General features: G+C 35.3%; 1 protein-coding gene across 1 annotated transcript in view; it reads right to left on the reverse strand.

Annotated features, from left to right (window-relative positions):
• Positions 1-1,151: 1,151 nt before the first annotated feature.
• Positions 1,152-19,431, reverse strand: part of NT5DC3 (5'-nucleotidase domain containing 3) — a 29,954-nt gene continuing 11,674 nt past the window's right edge. Inside the window, exons 3-14 of the mRNA XM_039338193.1 lie at positions 16,673-16,747; positions 14,907-14,962; positions 12,848-12,938; positions 11,342-11,479; positions 9,844-9,904; positions 8,262-8,364; positions 8,046-8,147; positions 6,144-6,225; positions 4,969-5,055; positions 4,070-4,210; positions 3,569-3,633; positions 1,152-2,392 (exon numbers count right to left, since the gene is read on the reverse strand). Of these exons, the coding sequence (XP_039194127.1) occupies positions 2,131-2,392; positions 3,569-3,633; positions 4,070-4,210; positions 4,969-5,055; positions 6,144-6,225; positions 8,046-8,147; positions 8,262-8,364; positions 9,844-9,904; positions 11,342-11,479; positions 12,848-12,938; positions 14,907-14,962; positions 16,673-16,747 (1,263 nt within the window). The 3' untranslated portion in view covers positions 1,152-2,130. The remainder of the gene's footprint in view (positions 2,393-3,568; positions 3,634-4,069; positions 4,211-4,968; positions 5,056-6,143; positions 6,226-8,045; positions 8,148-8,261; positions 8,365-9,843; positions 9,905-11,341; positions 11,480-12,847; positions 12,939-14,906; positions 14,963-16,672; positions 16,748-19,431) is intronic.

Raw genomic sequence — 19,431 nt, forward strand, 5'->3', positions numbered from 1 at the left:
ATGGCGTGGCCAGTTCTACATCATTCGCGTCAAGGGTGCCTATGGGGGCCTGGGCAGGAGTGGGACAGATCTGAGGGTCTCTGGCAGAAGGGGGTGGGACTGGGGCAAGTGCCAAGGCATGGTCCACTGGGGCAAGTGCCAAGATGGCCACCACAAAATTGTACATTGGTTCCCGGCTGATCTAGGCCAGGGCCAAGGCAGCGGGGGCCATTCCCTCACTGTTTCCAGGATGGCTTTGCGGGCCACGTGAAACCACTTCGCGGGCCACATCTGGCCCCCGGGCCTTGTGTTTGACATGTCTGTCTTAAAGCAAAGGTGAAACCAGGAAATAACTCACACATCTTGAGCATCTGTTCAAGACATGCATTTGGAACCAAAATGGAATAATGCCAGCTACTGCTCTTAAGTTACACAACAAAAAAAATTAAAAATATACGTAGTTGCAAATTTCTACAAAGAAATGCTTTTACAAACTTGAAACATAGTATTTATGTAAACAGGCTTGGGGAGCCAAATTATTTCCTAAAATAAATGTAGAATAAATTCTGGCTACATTTTGAATAGCTTCATAAAATACATGAAGTTTTAATATATATTTTAAGGAATGTTTCAAGATTTTCAAAGTAGGTGGACTGCAATGCCCGTGAAAATTGCACTCTACTGCTTTAAGCATTTTAGAAATTTCTGGCTCATTTACAAACAACCAGAATTGCAACAGTTTTTAGACTGAATAATTTCTTTAGTAACCAGTAACTATTGGATTTAAACTGGTAGATTATCTATTAACTTCTACCATGTAGTTTTTTTATGGCCTATCAATAGCTTTTAGAAAAAGTTGTGTTGTTCCATTAGTTGAAACACCGGTAGCTTACTAGGAAAGGGACTGTTAGTTCAAAGCTCTTGCTATATTGCTGTTTCATTATCTGCCTAGAAATAATGTTAGTATTTATGATTTCAAGTTAATACATAATTTGTTGAGTTCAAGACGTGAATACAATAAATATCAGTTGGGACTTACATAAGCACAGTGGGACTTACATAAAGCAGTGGGACTTACATAAGCACAGTGAGGAGAACTGGCTTTAAAACCCTCAAACATTTAGCCTTTATAATTTTTTAAGTTATGGGAATAAGAATTAAAAAGAGAGAGAGAATCTTCACCTTTTTTAATAATTGTAACTGTTTCACTCTTATCATGAAGGCAGGCCAATAATACTATTATACATTACTAAAATATTATTGTGTTCAAAGAAAGTTACTCCCAGGAAAGTAAGTACAATATTGCAGCCTCCATATATAAAATACAGTTCTTAAAGCACATGATGGCATTCTACTAAAGTGCCCAGTGCTATAAGGCTTTACTCTACCATCAATTCTTCATACAGAGCTGTTATATTATAAAGATGTTCACTTTGAACACACTTTAGTAGATGTATTTTTCTGTTTCTACACTTGTGGTGCTATTGTAGTGTTTCTACTGCCAATTTTACTAACTATCCTGTCAATTTTCATTGGCTGGAAATCTCTATAATGAAAACTTTGATTGGTTCAATACAAGCAATGTAATCTGGTTTTCTACAGCTGCAGCTTTTCCTAGCTAAGGAAAATAAAAGTCTGTGAAAAAAATAATGGCTGAGTGCATGGACTTAAATCTCTCATCCACTAAAAATTATTTTCTAATATTCTGATTAAAAAAATAGCAGTTGCCCAGCCCTGCCTGGATTTGAAACCTTGAGGAGATTTTACATTCCTTATAAAGTATAATAGTAACAGTGCCTTTAGCTGAATATTTAAATCAAGTCCAAATTTCAAGTAATGACCTCCAGTTAGAGGGTATAAGACAAATATTATGAGCTGTATGTAAATTTATGTGCAAATGATTTTCCATTCCAGCCAATATTCAACTGGAGGAAAGAATCAGTTCTTAGTGCAACCATAGTTTTATCAATTCTCACTACAAAAAAATGAGAGAGCCGCTGGATAGACAATTTTGCTCCATAGCGTGTACAACAAGAACCAATTACTATAGAGAAAGTTACTCTTACAATAAATATTCTTTACAAAGCCGCCGCGTAGTAATATGGTAACTGTTACATTACAAAAAACAACAACTGGGTTTGTGTGTGGAGGTTATTTGATCTGGATCATCTCCTGAAGAAACGGTATTCTGAATGTGCCCGTGCACAACTGGTCAGACCACATTGGAAGTTCATGCTGCAAAGGAGTCCTTTGTGGATAGAAGGTGTAATCATGGTCATAGTTCAGTAGGCAACTCAATGAAGCCATGTAGATATCAGCAAAGCGAGACAAGCGTCTTAAGAAATAGGTGGGGTTTTGATCAGTCCTGAATAAGCTTCCGAACCGAGAGTTGAAGAAATTCCTGGTCATTTCTCTGAGGAGAAAAGGGGAGGGGGAAACATTTAGAACAATCAGTGCATTACGTGCCATGAAAAACCTAAAGGTGCTTTTTCAAAAGGCTTTCTTGGTTTTTTCCTTGAAAATATTTCACTTCTCATCCAAGAAGCGTCTTCAGTTCTTCAGCGACATGTTTTCAAGGAAAAATACTAAAAAATTCCAGTTGCCTTTTGAAAAAGCAGCTTTGGGACATCCATGACCTGGATTATTGAGAATCTCCATAGACGTACCTTGAAAGATTTATTTTGGATCGGAGATATTTAGAATGTATAGGACAGATTTGTTTTTATATCAATAAGGCCTCAAAATCAAAGCTGTTCACTGAAGAAAGGCCACTCAAGAAAGGAGAAAAATATATATATACTTTTACCATCTTTTCATTTATGCCCCATCTTTCCATGGGGAATTCGGTTGTAGGGTACACAGGGTCTCTCCTTATTTCTCCCCTACAACCACCATCCTCTGAGGTTTGGGGACAGAGGGGGTGCAAAATAAGTTAGTGAATTACATAGTTGAATGTGGATTGGAAACTTTAACAATGACCTACCCTCGGTTGGCTTAATTTCATATCTTACTCTGTGATATAATGCAAAAGCATCATGTAACCAAAAGCAAAACTATACTCAATGCTCAATCACCTATCAAGAATAGATGAGCTATATGACAAGTGAGATGGAGATAGACAGAGCCAGAAAACATACACATTTGAGTTATTGTGTGTTTATGTCACAGAGTGCCCAGGGTCACACTCTTTGAGTTGGGTGGGCTTGAAAATAAATACTCTACAAACAAGCTCCCAAATCCTCATAGTTGTTACTTAAATTACATCAGATATGTTTTTGTAGTCTTATAATTAATGTTACAAGAGACAGAACTAAAAATAAAAATGTAGTTAACATTTTTAAGAGTAAACATTCAGAATTCAATGGAGCTGAATTTCCTATACATTAATTATTGCTATTAACAAAATTATTAGTAAAATAAGCAAGTAAGGACTAATTTTATAACATTGATATATCGGATCAATTTTTTAAAATTTAGAATGTACCATATATGTTCACAAATAATCCAAGAATAACCCCCAAAATTGAGTTCAGTTTATTCTTGGATAAACTTATACACAAGTATCCAATTTTAATATTTTCATATTTACCGCATTTCCTTTCTTTCCTTTTTCCACTCATTTAATATCATTTGGCAATCAGGATTCTTGTGAATCTGAAATGACATGATATAAATGATATATATTTGTGAGTTTTAAAATAGACCGTATTTGGACACATTTGTAAGTATAACAGATGGGCAGGACAGATTGAATAAGAAACATGAAGAGAGGTTTTATTTTTAAAAAATTAGCCATATCACAAGCATACAGTGAAAGCAATATAAACGTATGTTTGCATTTTAATATCAGCACCGTGATTTGAACTTTATTATCATCACTAGGGCAAAAGAACATTAGTTAAAGATCCCTCTAATTATTAAGTGGGCATAGAATGGGAAACAAGAGGTTAATCTCCATCTAGCCCATCTAGAGTTTACATGCATCAATTCTAATGGTTTCTATACTTCCTATTTTTATTTGGAATACCAGCATGGGAGAGAAAAAAACAGAGGTGGGGATGAAAAGAATGGAAAAAAGTAAAGAACAAACCTGCATATGTTCCAGCAGTCCAGTGAGGGTTTGCAGCCAGGTCATAGTCTGAATATATTGCTCAGTATTCATGATCTTAATCTCTCTTCGTAATTCTGGAATAATTGCCCCTGTTCGCCAGCCGTGTTTTAAGGTCAAATCCTTTTTTGCCGACAATGATCGCAAAAAAAAAGGAAAGAAAGAAAGAAAAGAAAACCATTTGTATTCATTTCATTTAAAACATACTTTCTATTCTTTCAGGTTAGATGCTATCTGAAGATATCTATACTTTTACATAAATGGATCTTAGTTATATCGTCATGCAATAATTAAAAGTGTAAAACACACCCATTCTAAACCAGGTAATCAGACTTGAGGGCAAAGGGTAAATAAATAAAGCACAAATAATCAGATATTGTTTGGTCAGAAGAAAAAGAGTAAGTAAATTAGAGAAAGGAATTTAAATCAGAAAATGGTAAAATATTAACAGGACCTGCATTAAATAAATCAGGGAGATATTTTTCTCTTGCAACAGTTTGGTCAGCAATATTAACAATATAAAAACAGTATAATCTGTACCGGCAGGTGAAGAGAAAGTTATAAGTTTGGAACTCTGAGCTCTATTTCAATTATTATTGCAGAAAGTTACTGCTACTAGGAAGAAACAGGCTGCTGAAAGCTGTATAAAACAAATTCAAAAAATATACATAACAATAAGGTAAGAGCCTTATGTTTTTTTCTGAAGACCAGACTAATCCTACTCAAGACTTTTCCCCACTTTTATTGCAAAAATGTGGTCCTTTGCCCTTTCTAATTTTTAAAGTAGCCCTCTATATAATTAATTACATAATATATAGCTCATTCTTCTGTATCACACCAGCTTCATTTAAAAAAAAATACATGGGGAAGAAAGTACTTACAGCTAGATCACTGTAAATATGATCACCAAAATATAAGACTTTGGAACCGCGCCAACCAGTCAGTTTCAGAAATTCATACAAGTTACCCTAAAAGAAAGATTTGGGAGAAGGATAGTAGTTGCCAGCCAAATTTTGTTACTGTTGATCTAGAAATCTGATATCAATGTTCTCATTAATGCAAAATGTCCTCTAATCTATTAGCCCTGAGATTACATTGGTCTTGTTGATATGGGTAAGATTGCCTAAATTAAGCTTCTCTCCTTTTTACGTAATGCTTTAAGGAATATTCTTAAGATCAATTTTGGGGACAGAGGAAAATAAGAAATATAGCTATTGTCTAGACTAACTAGACAATATTTTTAGACAATTTTGTCTTGCACATGCAGTTCATGAAACTGTAGAAGACAAGCTGTTCAATTCACATGGTACAATTTGAAGTAGTAACAGCTTTCTGGGGGCTCTGATCTTTTCCAGACCTTTGAATAGAATTTCAGAGACTTATCTTATGACAATGCCAAAGGATGAAATTGTGAAAATGAAAGCAATTAATTCACAGTTTGTGTTATTCAAGCTTTCACTGAGCATTAGTAATTCTGGGCTTACTGTTTCAATTTACAGGCCATTATATTACAGTTCACATTGATCACAGAAAAATTCAGCACAGCAAATCAGACCAATAATCTCTGTACTGGTTAAAATAAGAACTAGTAGTGTTTAACAGTATCCAAACAGAAGATTTCTCCAATCTGAGGTCTGAATTATAAATCTTTTTAAGGTAACAGAGTTCATTCACTAAGCTACAGTCCTTTTTCCATGATTCATATTGTTACAATTTAAAATGAATAAAATAAAATAATTTCCTTTAGAAACAGCAAGGAAAAACCAATATGATAGAGAATTAAATTAGTTTCATTTATTGCTATCTCTTTTATCTTTATGTTTCACAATGCAATATTTATTTATTTGTTTTTATCCCGTCTTTATTATTTTTACAAATAAATATCTAGTCAACATAGTCATTGTAACAATGTAGTATAAATATGAAATAACCATTGTTTCAATTGTTTATTCTGTTTTACTTTAGCATGATTGCTAGCTGGTTTGAAAATACAGGTACATTTTAAACATAAAAAATAAGAAATAAGAAAAGAAAAAATAAGATACAACAATAATACCTGCTTGTAAATCTGGCCTTTCTGCAATTCATGAATTTTGTCCCAAAGCAAAACACCCCTTTCAGTCACTTTGCGGAAAGGTCTAAAAAAAGAGAGGGAAAAAAATCATCAATTAGGGCCAGCTTCACAGTAAAAAAAAAGTTGTGTTTTTTTAAAAAAAGCAGAAAGCAGCTTAAAGGGGCTGGAGTAGGTCAAAACACCCCTTTGCGCAGCGCTCATGGGCTGTATGGTGCTTGCTCTGCATGATGAAAAAGGGGAGGAGTTAAAGCAGCCCTGTCCCTCAGTGAGAATATGCAAAAACATTATCCTTTTGCAATGTTCCTTGGACATATGGGGTTGATTTAGCACTACGAAAACTGGGAAAGAAAGCAATCCCGTCCGTGAGCTGAAGTATATACAAACAGCATTTTACATTATGCTTCTAGTCTGTATGGAGCTGGCTTAGCACTGGGGAAAGGGAGGGAGCCTAAAGCAGCCCCCTCCCTACTCCTGCTTTTGGCTTTTTTCCTTTTTTGCTACATGAACCCAGCCCCATATAGCCCAGCAGCCCAGCCAGGTATATCTCATCAACAAGAGGAGCAAGATGGTGGTGAAGGTCATCTGAGGTAATGGAGCAGTGAATAGCAGGGGGCTAGAAGGACATTGATGGGAGGGGAGATAAGTGGGTGCAGGAAGTTGCAACTTCCATGAGGTTGTGTAGGTGAAGGTGAAGTGGCAAGCGCCTGAATTTTAATCATGTCACCACAGAGGGGCTGCAACAGCCATTAACCTCAGGCAGAGGTCATAAATCCCTTTGTTCAATGCTATTGTAATTTCAAATAGTCACTGAACAACTAATTGTACCTCAAGGACTACCTGTAGTTGCCAAAACACCAATCTAAGGTAACCAGAGATCTGCAATTTTCTGATAAGGAGAAAAAATAGACATGAGAAGTAAATACTGTATACTAGCTACCACTTTGACCTATTGAGCATTGGGTCTCAAATATTAGCAGGATAACTGAAAATTTCCAAGTAAGTGCATCAGAAATCTAACTGGTAAGATTAAGGTATCACTTCATGCTATCTTGCTCAGCTTGGTGCTATGCATCTGCATTGGACTTCAATTGATGCATCCCAAAACCCATTCCTATGAGAAATATCTGAAAGGTTTCAGTTTAGAACAGGATAACTAGAACCAAAGTTAACCAGGAGAAACTCCTGTTTCTCTTCTCACTCACTTGCCTAGCTTTGTCTCTAACCCAGTGGTTCTCAACCTGTGGGTCGGGACCCCATTTGGGGTCGAACGACCATTTTACGGGGGTCGCCAAACAAGGCTGTCCACCATTTTTCCCCCTTTTCTTTGGCCACGTCCCTGGCACCCGGTGATGTATAAGTGGTTGGGGGTCACCACAACATGGGGAACTATATTATGGGGTCACGGCATTAGAAAGGTTGAGAACCACTGCTTTAACCTATCACATTGGGAGTTATGCAGATGAACTCTGCAGCAGAACCCTAAGCTTCTCCAGCTCCTGTCCTGGTATGCCATATCACAATTTCACAGGCAGCATAAATAAATCTTTATTTACATGTTGCTTTTCATCTCAGAGACATCAAGATGGTTTCCATGAAAACACACATACACACACACACACACATATTGATTCAAGCAATGCAATCTGGTAGATAATATAAATAAAATTATTCTAAAGAGTTGGCAAAAGATATATCTCAGCTACTCTTCTAACGGCAGAGAACACAGCAGTTCAAATGCAAGTTCTGAGCCTGGGGACAATGCAGTAAATCTTGGGCAGTAGCCATTTTTAAAAGAGCTTCTCTGGCCCACTGCAATGCTTGAGCGAGTTCATCACGACAAAGGCCATCTTACAGATATTTATAACTCAGCAGCAAGGAACTCACCTTCTCTTATCATTGAAAAAGTTTGGCTTTTCTGCCTGGACAATGACTACATCAAAGAGATCCCTCCAATCTTTTCCAACTATAAACTTCATGCCTCTGTCCCTATAAAAAGTAATCCAACATTTAATAACACAAATATAATTTTGAAAAGTGACAACTAATGGTTAATTTTAAGATGAAATTTTTGACAGGTTTATGCTCAAAGAAACCACCTACACAAAGCTGCTAGGACTATTTGTGATCAGGAACATCTTCTTTCCATGAGCTGCCAGCTTTGCTAACACAGCACGTGTCTGCTCAGCATAACAAATGTATTTCTCTAGAAAACAGAGAACAAGATAAGGGGAAAAAATCATAAACAGTTCTAATTGAATGAATGTTTATAGCAAAGTCTCTTTTTTTTTTTTGCATAAGTCCCAAATTCAGCATTACCACTAAAAACAAGCAATCTTGGAGGTCCTTTGATGAAAAAACTGCAATGAAAAGCCTACTCGTATATTAAATGTTTAACTATTATTAGGGCTACTTAAGACAAGCAGTAGTATTGAAGAGCCCATACCTTTGGGAATGCTCCACATAGTTGCCACAACACTGGAGACTTTTAGTTCACACACACTGGACCATGGCAACAATCTATGACCTTGAGGGTAGCTGACTGGATTACAAGCATTGCAGACATATGAACCAATGCATGGAAATAGCCTTTGTATGGAAACTGGCATCACTGCATGTAGAATTTGATCTATTTTATTTGGCATTACCTTCCCATTTTTTTCAGACTGGTTCCTATAAACAAAAGTCAGTTCTTAAGAAAACTACCTAGATGTACCATGTAGATGAACTGATGATAGTATAAAATTAATTGTTGCTGAAAGATGGTCCGATCATAAGATTCCAGAGACATATTCAGAAAGCTCTAAGGTTTTAACCTGGCATAGAAAATTGATTTCAGAACAAATCTTAAATAAAGAACGTAAGCTTTACCAAAATGTAAACTTGTGACATCTCAAGAGTTGTTCCTAATAATCAGACATGTATAAATATATCAGCCTGCAAGAACTGGCTTTTCTAGACCCTGACATAATATGTGATATTTCTTATCTTACAGGCAAAAATTCTTATTCTTAACTTACCTAACAGTTTAAGAATACTTCATGTGCCAAGATTTTAAAATTCTTAAATATCTAAGCATCTTCATATGAATGCACTTAGCATGCAAGTTGAATTACAAATTATTTACTTTGGGTTTGCCACATTTGCATTCACAGAAGGCAATTTGTTTCAGTTATTGCCTACATGCTACATACTATTATGAAAAGGTTACAGAGCCTGTTCGTTATCGCTGTAGGATCTATTACAGAAATCAGTTTTGAATATAGTTAAAAATAAACTGCAACCAGAAGTTTTGGACAAAGATGAAATTGAACTTGTTAAATTATTTAACTTCCATTAACAAACCAAAGCATATTAGGCAAGAGTCTATTTTTAGGGAAGAATTATGGAAGCAAAGGTTTGATAATCTTTTCAGATTCACTTTTATTTTTTAAAAAAAATTACCTCAAACTTTACAAGAAGTAGCAATATAATTCTAAAAATGCCATGATTTAGATACCAAAATCTTGCAAGGTATTGTATGTGCACCATGAAATCTTGGCAATTCATTTTTAAATAAAAATAATGCAAATGATTTTCAGGTGCCAGTGGGCTAATTTAAAGGTCAGAGAATTAAAGCAATAACATAAAATCCATCAATAGAAGAAAAAAGTGATCTCTTCAAAAAAAATTCACTTATGCTCACCAATATCTGCTTCAATTGCACGGTACATTATCCCTTTGATGTGTACATCTCTGATTGAATCCTGTTAGGAAAATGAGAATGAGAATCAGATATTTTTCTATATAAATAGAGTTATATCTGATGGGCAAAGATATTAATTAGGACCTTCTACTATATTACTATAATTACTTCAGTTGCTGATAAATTGCTGGGAGCATGGCAAAACAAGGTATTAGCAAGCCTGTGACTACCAAGGGTTATCCAAGAAAATAATTATTCACTCAGGGATTATTAGTAATATCATCCAGTTTCCTACTGCTCAACTTTATGATTAGGAAAATAGATTGGTTTCAACCTTGCATTATATTACAGATTAATAATTTTCCCAAATAAAACCCAAATGGTTTGCACACACTAAGCATAAACCATGTTTTTAAAACCATAATATCTGGGCTCACATAAGCAGGCCAGATGATGGTTCACATGCTGTGTGAACTTTCAGAATAAGTAGTTACCCATATCAAAGTCAAAATTTTATATTTGTTGAATTCGTTCATATCAAAGCAATTTGCTCAAATTAAGTTAACACGACTCTCATAAATTCATAATTTCAAAACTTGTATGTTAACAAGCCAGGTTCATAAACCATTGGCTAGATCCTATTTACATTTTTAATGTAGTTTAATGTCAAAATAAGCCATTTTCTAAGAGAAATTGAATTCTGATGTATAAATTATGTAAGTTAAGTTCATATATCGTTTCTCACTATGAATAATTCTATTCTGCTAATCATGGAAAGTTGACTAAGGTACTGAATGCCTATAAATCTATCTACCTCTTTCACATTCAGTTTCTCAGATTAAGCATGGAAAGACTACAATCTGTTGCAAGAGTTTTTCATCCAATCTGCCAGTCAATCCCAAATTCATGCAAATAAGGAGATCCATATGTGTTTGGTCAAACATAGTGACCCTGTCCCTTCAGCACTTTCTCCACATGTTTCTGACATACAGTTATCTGGTCAAAGTTTTCATTCAAGTTTTAAGCTTTTATTTAGATATTGCTCACACATTTCCAAGGATATTTTTCAACCATGAAATCCAGAAACTTTGTTTCTAAAGACTCAAATCTTGTTTTCAGTAACTAGCTGTATCGACAGGAAAATGAAGTATATAAATATCTAAAAGATATCTAAAAATGAGCTAAACCTGTATGAAGCAAACATCTTTCATACTTTGAAACTAATAGCCAAGAAGAACAAGCTATAAGTTTTTCTCTGGGTCATAATATTTTAATATAATGGAATTACCGCTTTTTTATAGTAATGGTTTTTTTATTGTAGACCTGAAGGATTATGGCTCCTAACAATTATAAAATAATCATCTGATATATGTATCAAGAAATAGGGTCCCATTCCCGAAGAATGGGTATTATGAGAATTGAAGTAGAATACAGCTAGAAGGCATCAGGCTGGGGAAACTGTTATATGGATGACTGTCACACTGGGATAACCCAATACCTTCACATCTTTGTAGAGGTGCACTGGCTCATAGTCAATATTGTTCTTCAGAAAATACTCATTCACACAAGACAGGAGAGTCATCTCAGGCAAGGAAAAGATATCCATGAACTGTTTCATAGTGTGACCTTGTGAACTCTGTAACCAAAGATACCACATTCATATATGTGCTATAAAACAATATCACATATTTCAGAAAGTGTTAATAATGCCTTCAATCAGCCTACAAGCAACGAAGAGAAAGATGACATATAATAACTTCTCTTAGTCTGGGCCAATTACAATTTAGTCAGATTAGCAGATACAAAAGACAGTAAATTTTTGGTACCATCTCCAATGAATATACAATTGGTTTTATCATTGCTGTCCTTAGAAAGATCTTTAAACCCATTTTATCGAAAGATGTTGTGCTAGCTTTTAAACTGTTTACACCTAAATTTTATAAACTGGTAGTGACGGGTTCCAAGGTACTCATGGGTATTTTTCTTGCCATCCCTCAAGCTCTGTCCCTTCTCTCTTTTTACATTAAAAAATAAGAAATAAGCAGTGAAACTGGGTCATTGCAAAACTAAGTTTCCATCACAAATTTTACTTCCAAACCCAAGAGGCTGCAAATAGGCTCCTTAATTTTTCTTAGAGCATAATAATGAACAACTACATTTCATCACTTTGTTGGGAAGGGACCAGTAACATCTATGGGTAGGAGAAGAAAAAGTTCAAGATGGTGGCTATGATCATGTAGTGAAGGTCACCTTCTTGACTTTTAAAAATCTCCTATTGACAGTTCTGGTGTGTAAAGGTAATACAAGGAGATAGGAAACATTCTGTTGGAAGAGGCAGGACATTTAATTGGATGGCAGGCACTATTCTCCAAACTGGTCCTTTACATTTCTCTTGTGGCGTCCATTTTATGGTGCAGCAAGCCTTCTGAGACACTTGGCGAAAATGCCCACAACATACTCAAATTTAAATTGTAGCCACTAGCCCAGAGGTAGGCAACCTTGGCTCTTTTATGACTCGTGGACTTCAACTCCCAGAATTCCTGAGACAGCATGGCTCAGCTTGGAAACCTCTCCTTCCCCTCAGCATGGCTGTCTCAGGAATTCTGGGAGTTGAAGTCCACGAGTCATAAAAGAGCCAAGGTTGCCTACCCCTGCACTAGCCTATAAGAATTGGAGAACCCTAGTTTCTGTTTTAAAGGATTTTGTCCTGGATTCTAAATATGCTTTAGATTACTGCTTTAATTTGAAATCTCAAAAATCTCCTCTGCCTTGCAGAAAAACAGAAGTAGTGAGACGCCTAGTTGTAAGTTAGTATTCTACAAAAGATGCAGAAGAAAAACATACTTATATGAATTCAAATTTCTATGTAACAGAAAATGACTCATAGTTTACTTTCTTTTTTATAATACCTTTAACTCTCAACATTATATATCAAAATACAAACTAATATAAAAGGGAAAGGAAATGACAAAACACATTAAAAGTGTCAGAAAAAAAGTTTTACCTTTCCATAGAAGTCGCTCATTTGTTCCAAAGGCACATGGGAACCATCATACATAGCAATTACTTCTTCATCTGGTACAACATTCAATCCTCTGATAATAACAGCAATGATATTAATGCAAAAGCCAAGCAGGTTTTACCAATTAACAGGTATATATACAATTTTCTAGCCTGCCATAAGCAATATGCTACTATTCAGAACAATTTTAAATTCTCTATGTTGCTAATTGGGATAAACAAATTATCAAAAAAAAAAACCTCAGTAATTGGTGATTCCTGAGAACATCAGGAAAAGCCCTACTGCATGTTCCTTGAACTGAAATAGCTTACTGTCATAATTCACAGGTGAGTTTTCATTATGATAACGTGATCTGTACTGAAATTGTTCCTGAAATTTGTGAGAAGACCAGATGAGCAGTTTCTGATTCTGCAACTGTTTTCTTTTCCCCCTCTTTTAAATTGTTAATATTTTAAATGTATTGCTTTTCATGAATAGTTAATATGGTGCAATCCACTTTGAAATGCTTTTATTTAAGAAACAATCCAAAGTATATTAAGTAAAATAACAGATTCTTATTATCCTCAGTAGTAGCATAATACTGGAAGGCAGGAGTGCTACTCCTAGCTGGTAGATTAAGATGAAGTTTCAGAAACATAAAATGTAATTTATATTATCTATAATAGTGACAACATTTTAACATTTGGTGATGGCACACTTTCTTTTACTGTACTATTATCTTCAGGGACCAGAGACAAAAGAGAGCAGGACAATAACATGGTGAAGTTGTGGAAATAAGTGGATCTAAATGATTCCACATTTGGGGGGAAATTCTCATTATTTTGCTTCCCCCCACCAATCCTCTAGTATTATTTTAGGTGTGTTAAACCTATCCAAAGACTTAATGCACTTCGTTTCATGACAAAAATTAGCCACCAGTGCTTGAGGACATGACAATTTGTTAAATCAAGGGTTTCAATTTCAAGAAAGTATTGTGGATGACATTCAGTGTGCAAAGTACCCTCATGCCTGTTTAATTCATGGGTTTTCCAAAGGTCATTACAAAGTGGCAAATGAGAATTAATCTTCTCCCCAGTAAGTATCCTGGATGAGTAACTGCGCAAAGACTGAAGGCAATGCAATGCAAAATATATCTAAATAGAATTAAGCCCTTTATGAATCCAGTGGCTTTACTTCTAAGTACAAGATATTAAGTTTTAAATGCTAGGGTAACTTTTTCAGCTAGCATCTTCCATCTTGTGGGTCTTTGATACCTCTAAATCTTTGAAGACCATACTAGTTAGGAAGCAAACATTTTTGCACACCAGTTTATGCCAAATATCTCTAGGTTAAAACTTTTAGCTTAAAACACTGTAGATTAAATATAAAGTTTCTTTATTATAAAAAAATATCTAGCATTATAGCATGCTACTAATTTTTGTTTAATAAATTCAATAGTTAGTTTATATCCCAATTTTTAAAATGCAGCAATGTAACCTAATAGAAGATAATTGTTTCAGAGAGATGCAACTGGGTTTTTAAACATTTGCAGAAATTGAACAGACTGAATAATCAGTAAGACTGCAGAATTAACATTATTCTTATATCTGAATTTTTGCTGAGCACAAACAGAATGGTGATTCATGCTGAAAAATATTTAGAATCAGTCTTGCTAGCAAAACTGATTGCAAACAGTGGAATATTTTTAGCAACCTGCCAGTACGATTTAGCAGCTGGAAGCAAGAACATTAGTCAGCTAATCCACTCCAGCTAAACAATATATATTTAAAAATGGCTTTCAAATCCTATCTTTTGAAGTACTACAATCTGTATTTCTTGGATGTAATGGGAAGAATGGTTAAAGAATGACTACAGATGGCATTCTGGATTGTTCCACCATTAATGCAGAAGGTAGAACAAAGTGAAAGTCAAAGTGCTGCATAGAGAACACAGTTGATGATGACTATTTGATGATAGTCACACAAGGCAGGAGTTCATTCTACTCTTATATTGCTATTATAGTGATACAGATACCCAGAAGAAAAAATGCTTCCTGTCTCACCTGTACACAGTTCCCAGTTGAATGTAGTGAAAAGCATCAATCTTCATTAATAATGCCTTTAAAGCAAGAAAAGTTACAGGCTAAACTTATAAATCACCCTAAACAATTTTGATTAAATTTCAGAGAATTTTTTTTTGCCATTACTACTACATGTTTTAAAGATATGCTTCAGTTAATCAGTATCTACAATTAAATATTATGATCAGAAATCTTAGAAGAGTTGTTTAACAGCAACCGATCAGGGCTAATATTCATTGATAAACATCTTTACTAATTTTATAGAAAATTAGAGTCAGAGGCAGCTAAATGACCCATGGATATATTCATCAATTCACATTTACATGGTTATTCATCTTCATTTAGAATTCAGTGGTGCTGTTCTTGAGTTCAGTTGACAAAAGGAAACTCCATTTGATCCTGGTAATCGCAACCCTGCTATGATTTACAGAGATTTAAAATGAAATATTAAACATGCTCCTATTATTTATGTTTGGCAAGCAGATTTTGGAGCATTGAGAAAGAGAACTGTCAATTTCACTTCTGTTTTGATTGTGAAAGATACAGTTTGGTTATGAGCAGCTCTTCCCCCTCAAAAAAAATATTACACATCTAAAATTACATATTTTATGGTTTGATTAGAGATAGGAAGACAATGGAGGGGATTATAGAATTATATACAACTGTGGCAGACAAAAGGAGAAAATTGAGGTTTGTTTTATTGTACTTCATCTTAGTCCAAAGGTTAACATTTTATGTCCCCCTCATACCTTTTTATATCTTTTGTTCCTATGCCTTCTTTTACATTTTTATTGACTATATTCTTTCCACATCCCTTACATTATATGACCATACTAAAGATTGATACTAATCTCTCTACTGGAGTAAGCAACTGAGACTGAAAAAAATGTTCTTCTGCCATTTTAAAGCCAACTTCATTTTCCTGTGAAGTCTCAAAAATAAAGAAGCATTTCAACTAGGGACAATGGATTAAGTACTCTGGCACTTTCCACTTCCTGAACCTGAACAGAATGCAAAATTGTGTGATGTAGCTGCAGTAACACTTGAGACAAGGTAACCAAGCAATCTGTTGAGTTGTCATTCTCTCTGGAGCCAGAAAAGGGTGGATGATTTGTAATCTGAGATTACAAATTGCAGACCTTGAGTTCTTCCTAATAATTTTTTATCTGGTAATATGTTATATATTACTGTAAGGTGTATGCTGTAAGGTAACTTTGATTTTGAAGAAGACTGAGAATACCACAGACAGCAAAAAGTACAAACCAATATATAATTGAGCAAATCAGCCCAGAGTTCTCAATCAAAGCACAAATGACCAGGCTCAAATTATCCTACTTTAGACCCATTATGCTAAGACCCAGCTCTCCAGAAAAGGCTCTAATGCTGGGAAAGGTGGAGAGAAAGAGAAGAGGAGGATGACCAGCAGCAAAGTGGATGGACTGGTGGTGGTAATGAGTGCACCACTGAGAGATCTGAAAGAACAGGTGAGGGACAGATCATCAAGGAGGAAAGCTATCCATGTGGTTGCTAAGAATCAAAAACAATTTGATGGCGTATAATTGATCAATTAACTTGTAAGGAACCTTGGGTTTAATACATAAGAGCTAATTTCTAATACCATTTCTTTAAATATTATTTCAAATTTGAAAAGTAAGTATGTTCACTTCCATCTGGCAACTATTTCAGACTACTTAGAAATGAAAACAGATAATAACCAATGAAGTTCCAACTAAACAATCCATACCTACCCGATGCACATCATAATGAAGCCCTCTTATTGCAAAATTTGGATCATAGTCATACTTGCGGATTTCTGCAGGATACTGACAAAATCATAAAAATAATAGTAATTTTAGTACACAATACAAGCCATATATGAAATACATCTCAATAGATCTAGTGAGGTCCAGTTCCCTTTCTTCTATTTCTACAAAATGCCTCTCTTGTTTTCAGTTTTATCAGGAAAGCTACATCATAATCTGTAGCCACACCATGGATGGAACTTAGAAGGGGGAGAGAAAGCAAGAATACACAGCCTATAGTCCTAGAGAAAGGGTTTTGTACTCCAAAACTCTTCCACACATTACAGTTAAACTGTGTTTCTGAGACAATAGAACAAGTAAATTATTTAATTTACTAGGAGCGGTCTTAATTTATTGTAAATTCCCAAGAAACCTTTTTATCATCAGCATAATAAGCTTAAATGTCTTTGGACATTCGGAAATGTCTTCGGACAGTGCTAGCTCAATGCCCTTGAAACAGCGATGAGCACCGTCCCCTATAGACAGCAACAACTAGCGGAATAATAGCAATAGCACTTAGACTTATATACTGCTTCACAGCTCTTTACAGTTTACAGAGTCAGTATATTAATAAAATCCGCAGGTACTTCTTTACCTTACCTTTATATAATAAATTTAATAAATAATTAATCTGAACTAAATTTAAAGGATTTTCTCCCTGGTACCAAACACTTTAGCTTCTATCATGCTAATTAAATGCAGGTTTTACATGCCCACAATTATCCAATCAAATCTTGAGAATGCTTCTTGGGGCTTCTTAGAGCAGACATGTCAAACTCCAACGTCATGTGACGTCGCGCAACATATTGGGACGCTTTTGCCATTGCCGGCAAATGGGGTGGGTGCAGCTTCTGGGTGACGCGTCCAGCCTGTGGGACAGCAGTTTGACACCCCTGTCTTAGAGCTTTTAAATATTTTTGCAGGAAGATGTATAGCTGACGGACTGAACTATATACCTCCCTCTGATGTGATCTCAGAGCTGAAATCACAAATCCTAGGCTACAAGACAACAAGCACCAAAGATAAAATGTTACAGGCACTTGTTTACAAGGTAGTGAAACTGTGCTTTAGTCTGTTATTTCTTAGCTTTTCAGTTCAGCTCTCCTAGTACTTACTCCTTTCTTTCCTGTAATTGCAACATTGCCAAATAATACAAAAAAAAGCTAAAACATGTGAAAGTTTGGAAATACTGCCTAACTGATCCTCCCTCTCAGCAATATGATACGTTTCCACATATTTATTGTATTTTGTTCAAAGAAGACAATTTAAATTTAGAGAAAAAAAATTCCGGCTCTGTTTATCCAAGGCATTACAACAGTGCTACAGACTGCAATTAAAAGGGCTAGTTACAAAAAACGTTGGTTAATATTTCCTTCCCATTTCTCTCCTTCTCAGATATCTGTAACACTGTCTGAAAAGTTTTAATCAAAACTATCTGTTGACAAACTTTGGGCTCTACTCAGAGGCATCTAGATTACATTTTTTTAAAAATTAGGGACTATTGTCTGTCTGTCTGTCTGTCTAGCTATCTGTCTGTCTGTCTATCTGTCTATCTATCTATCAAAATAAGGCATCATGCTATCTTAAGAATCCTTAGAAGAGTAACAAAAGATTAAAGAAAACCCTCTTAGACTCCTTTATAGTTTTACCTGTTATTTTAATTTCTACTGCATTACAAATGTGTAATCTCAGCATCTGCAGGAAGGCCATTTCTTAAATTCAGACACCATTGCTCACTCTTTCCTTCCATTCACATTCATACTGCCTCTACAGAAGAGGAGGTTCTGTGAAACAAATTTTCACACTTGCTGTCTCTACCCAGCAGAACTTAGAAAGCTGGGGAACATTCATTAAATTGCACTTGATCTAGTTTTATTCCACCGAACAAAACACAGGTAATTCTTGGTCATTATTCTGGTTCCATCCAATGACTAGCCTTGTAGAAATAGTTCTATTCCAGGCTTGTATTAAACCAGAGATTGCAACCAGTTGTGGGTTAAGATCCAATTTCTTATTTACTATTACAAAGATATTTATAGATATGAATATATAGCCACTGACCTTTGGACAGAAATGTAGCTCTGGGTACTGTATGCTTAACAAACTATATTGGGAACTCAGTTCACATAGAAAAAAAAATGTTCCTGCCTTCATAGTATACAGAATGTTAATATTTGTGTTTATTAATGCAATGAAGTCCTTTGGTTGGGACTGCATTCTAGGCAGCAAAATTAGCAACGATAATTCTATTTACTTTCAAACAAGGGATTTTTTTTATGATAGCATAGTTACCTATTGCACGTTACTACAGTAATCTGTTAATTGAACATTTTCATCTCCCATATAGATAGTCCTTGATATTCGTTTAGCAATTGTTTGATGTTATAAAGGCACTGAAAGTGATGGGTTTCACACTTATGGCCATCACAGCATCCCCAGCATCATGGATAAAAATCCAGGTGCTTGGTAATCAGCATGTATTTACAGTGGTTGTGGCATCACAGGGTCGTGTGTTCACCATTTGCAACCTTCTCAGCCAACTTCCAACAAGCAAAGTCAATGAGGAAGCTGGATTTTCTGAACAAACCGCATAATTCAGTTAACAACTGCAGTGATTTGCTTAACGATGGCAAGAAAAGGCTGTAAAATTGGCTGCCACCCACTTAACAACTTTCCAACTGTGGCTGTAAGTTTAGGACTACCTA

This window comes from Crotalus tigris, unplaced genomic scaffold, assembly GCF_016545835.1.
Source record: "Crotalus tigris isolate CLP2741 ecotype Arizona unplaced genomic scaffold, ASM1654583v1 scf7180000017694.5664430, whole genome shotgun sequence".
Classification (NCBI taxonomy): Eukaryota; Metazoa; Chordata; class Lepidosauria; order Squamata; family Viperidae; genus Crotalus; species Crotalus tigris.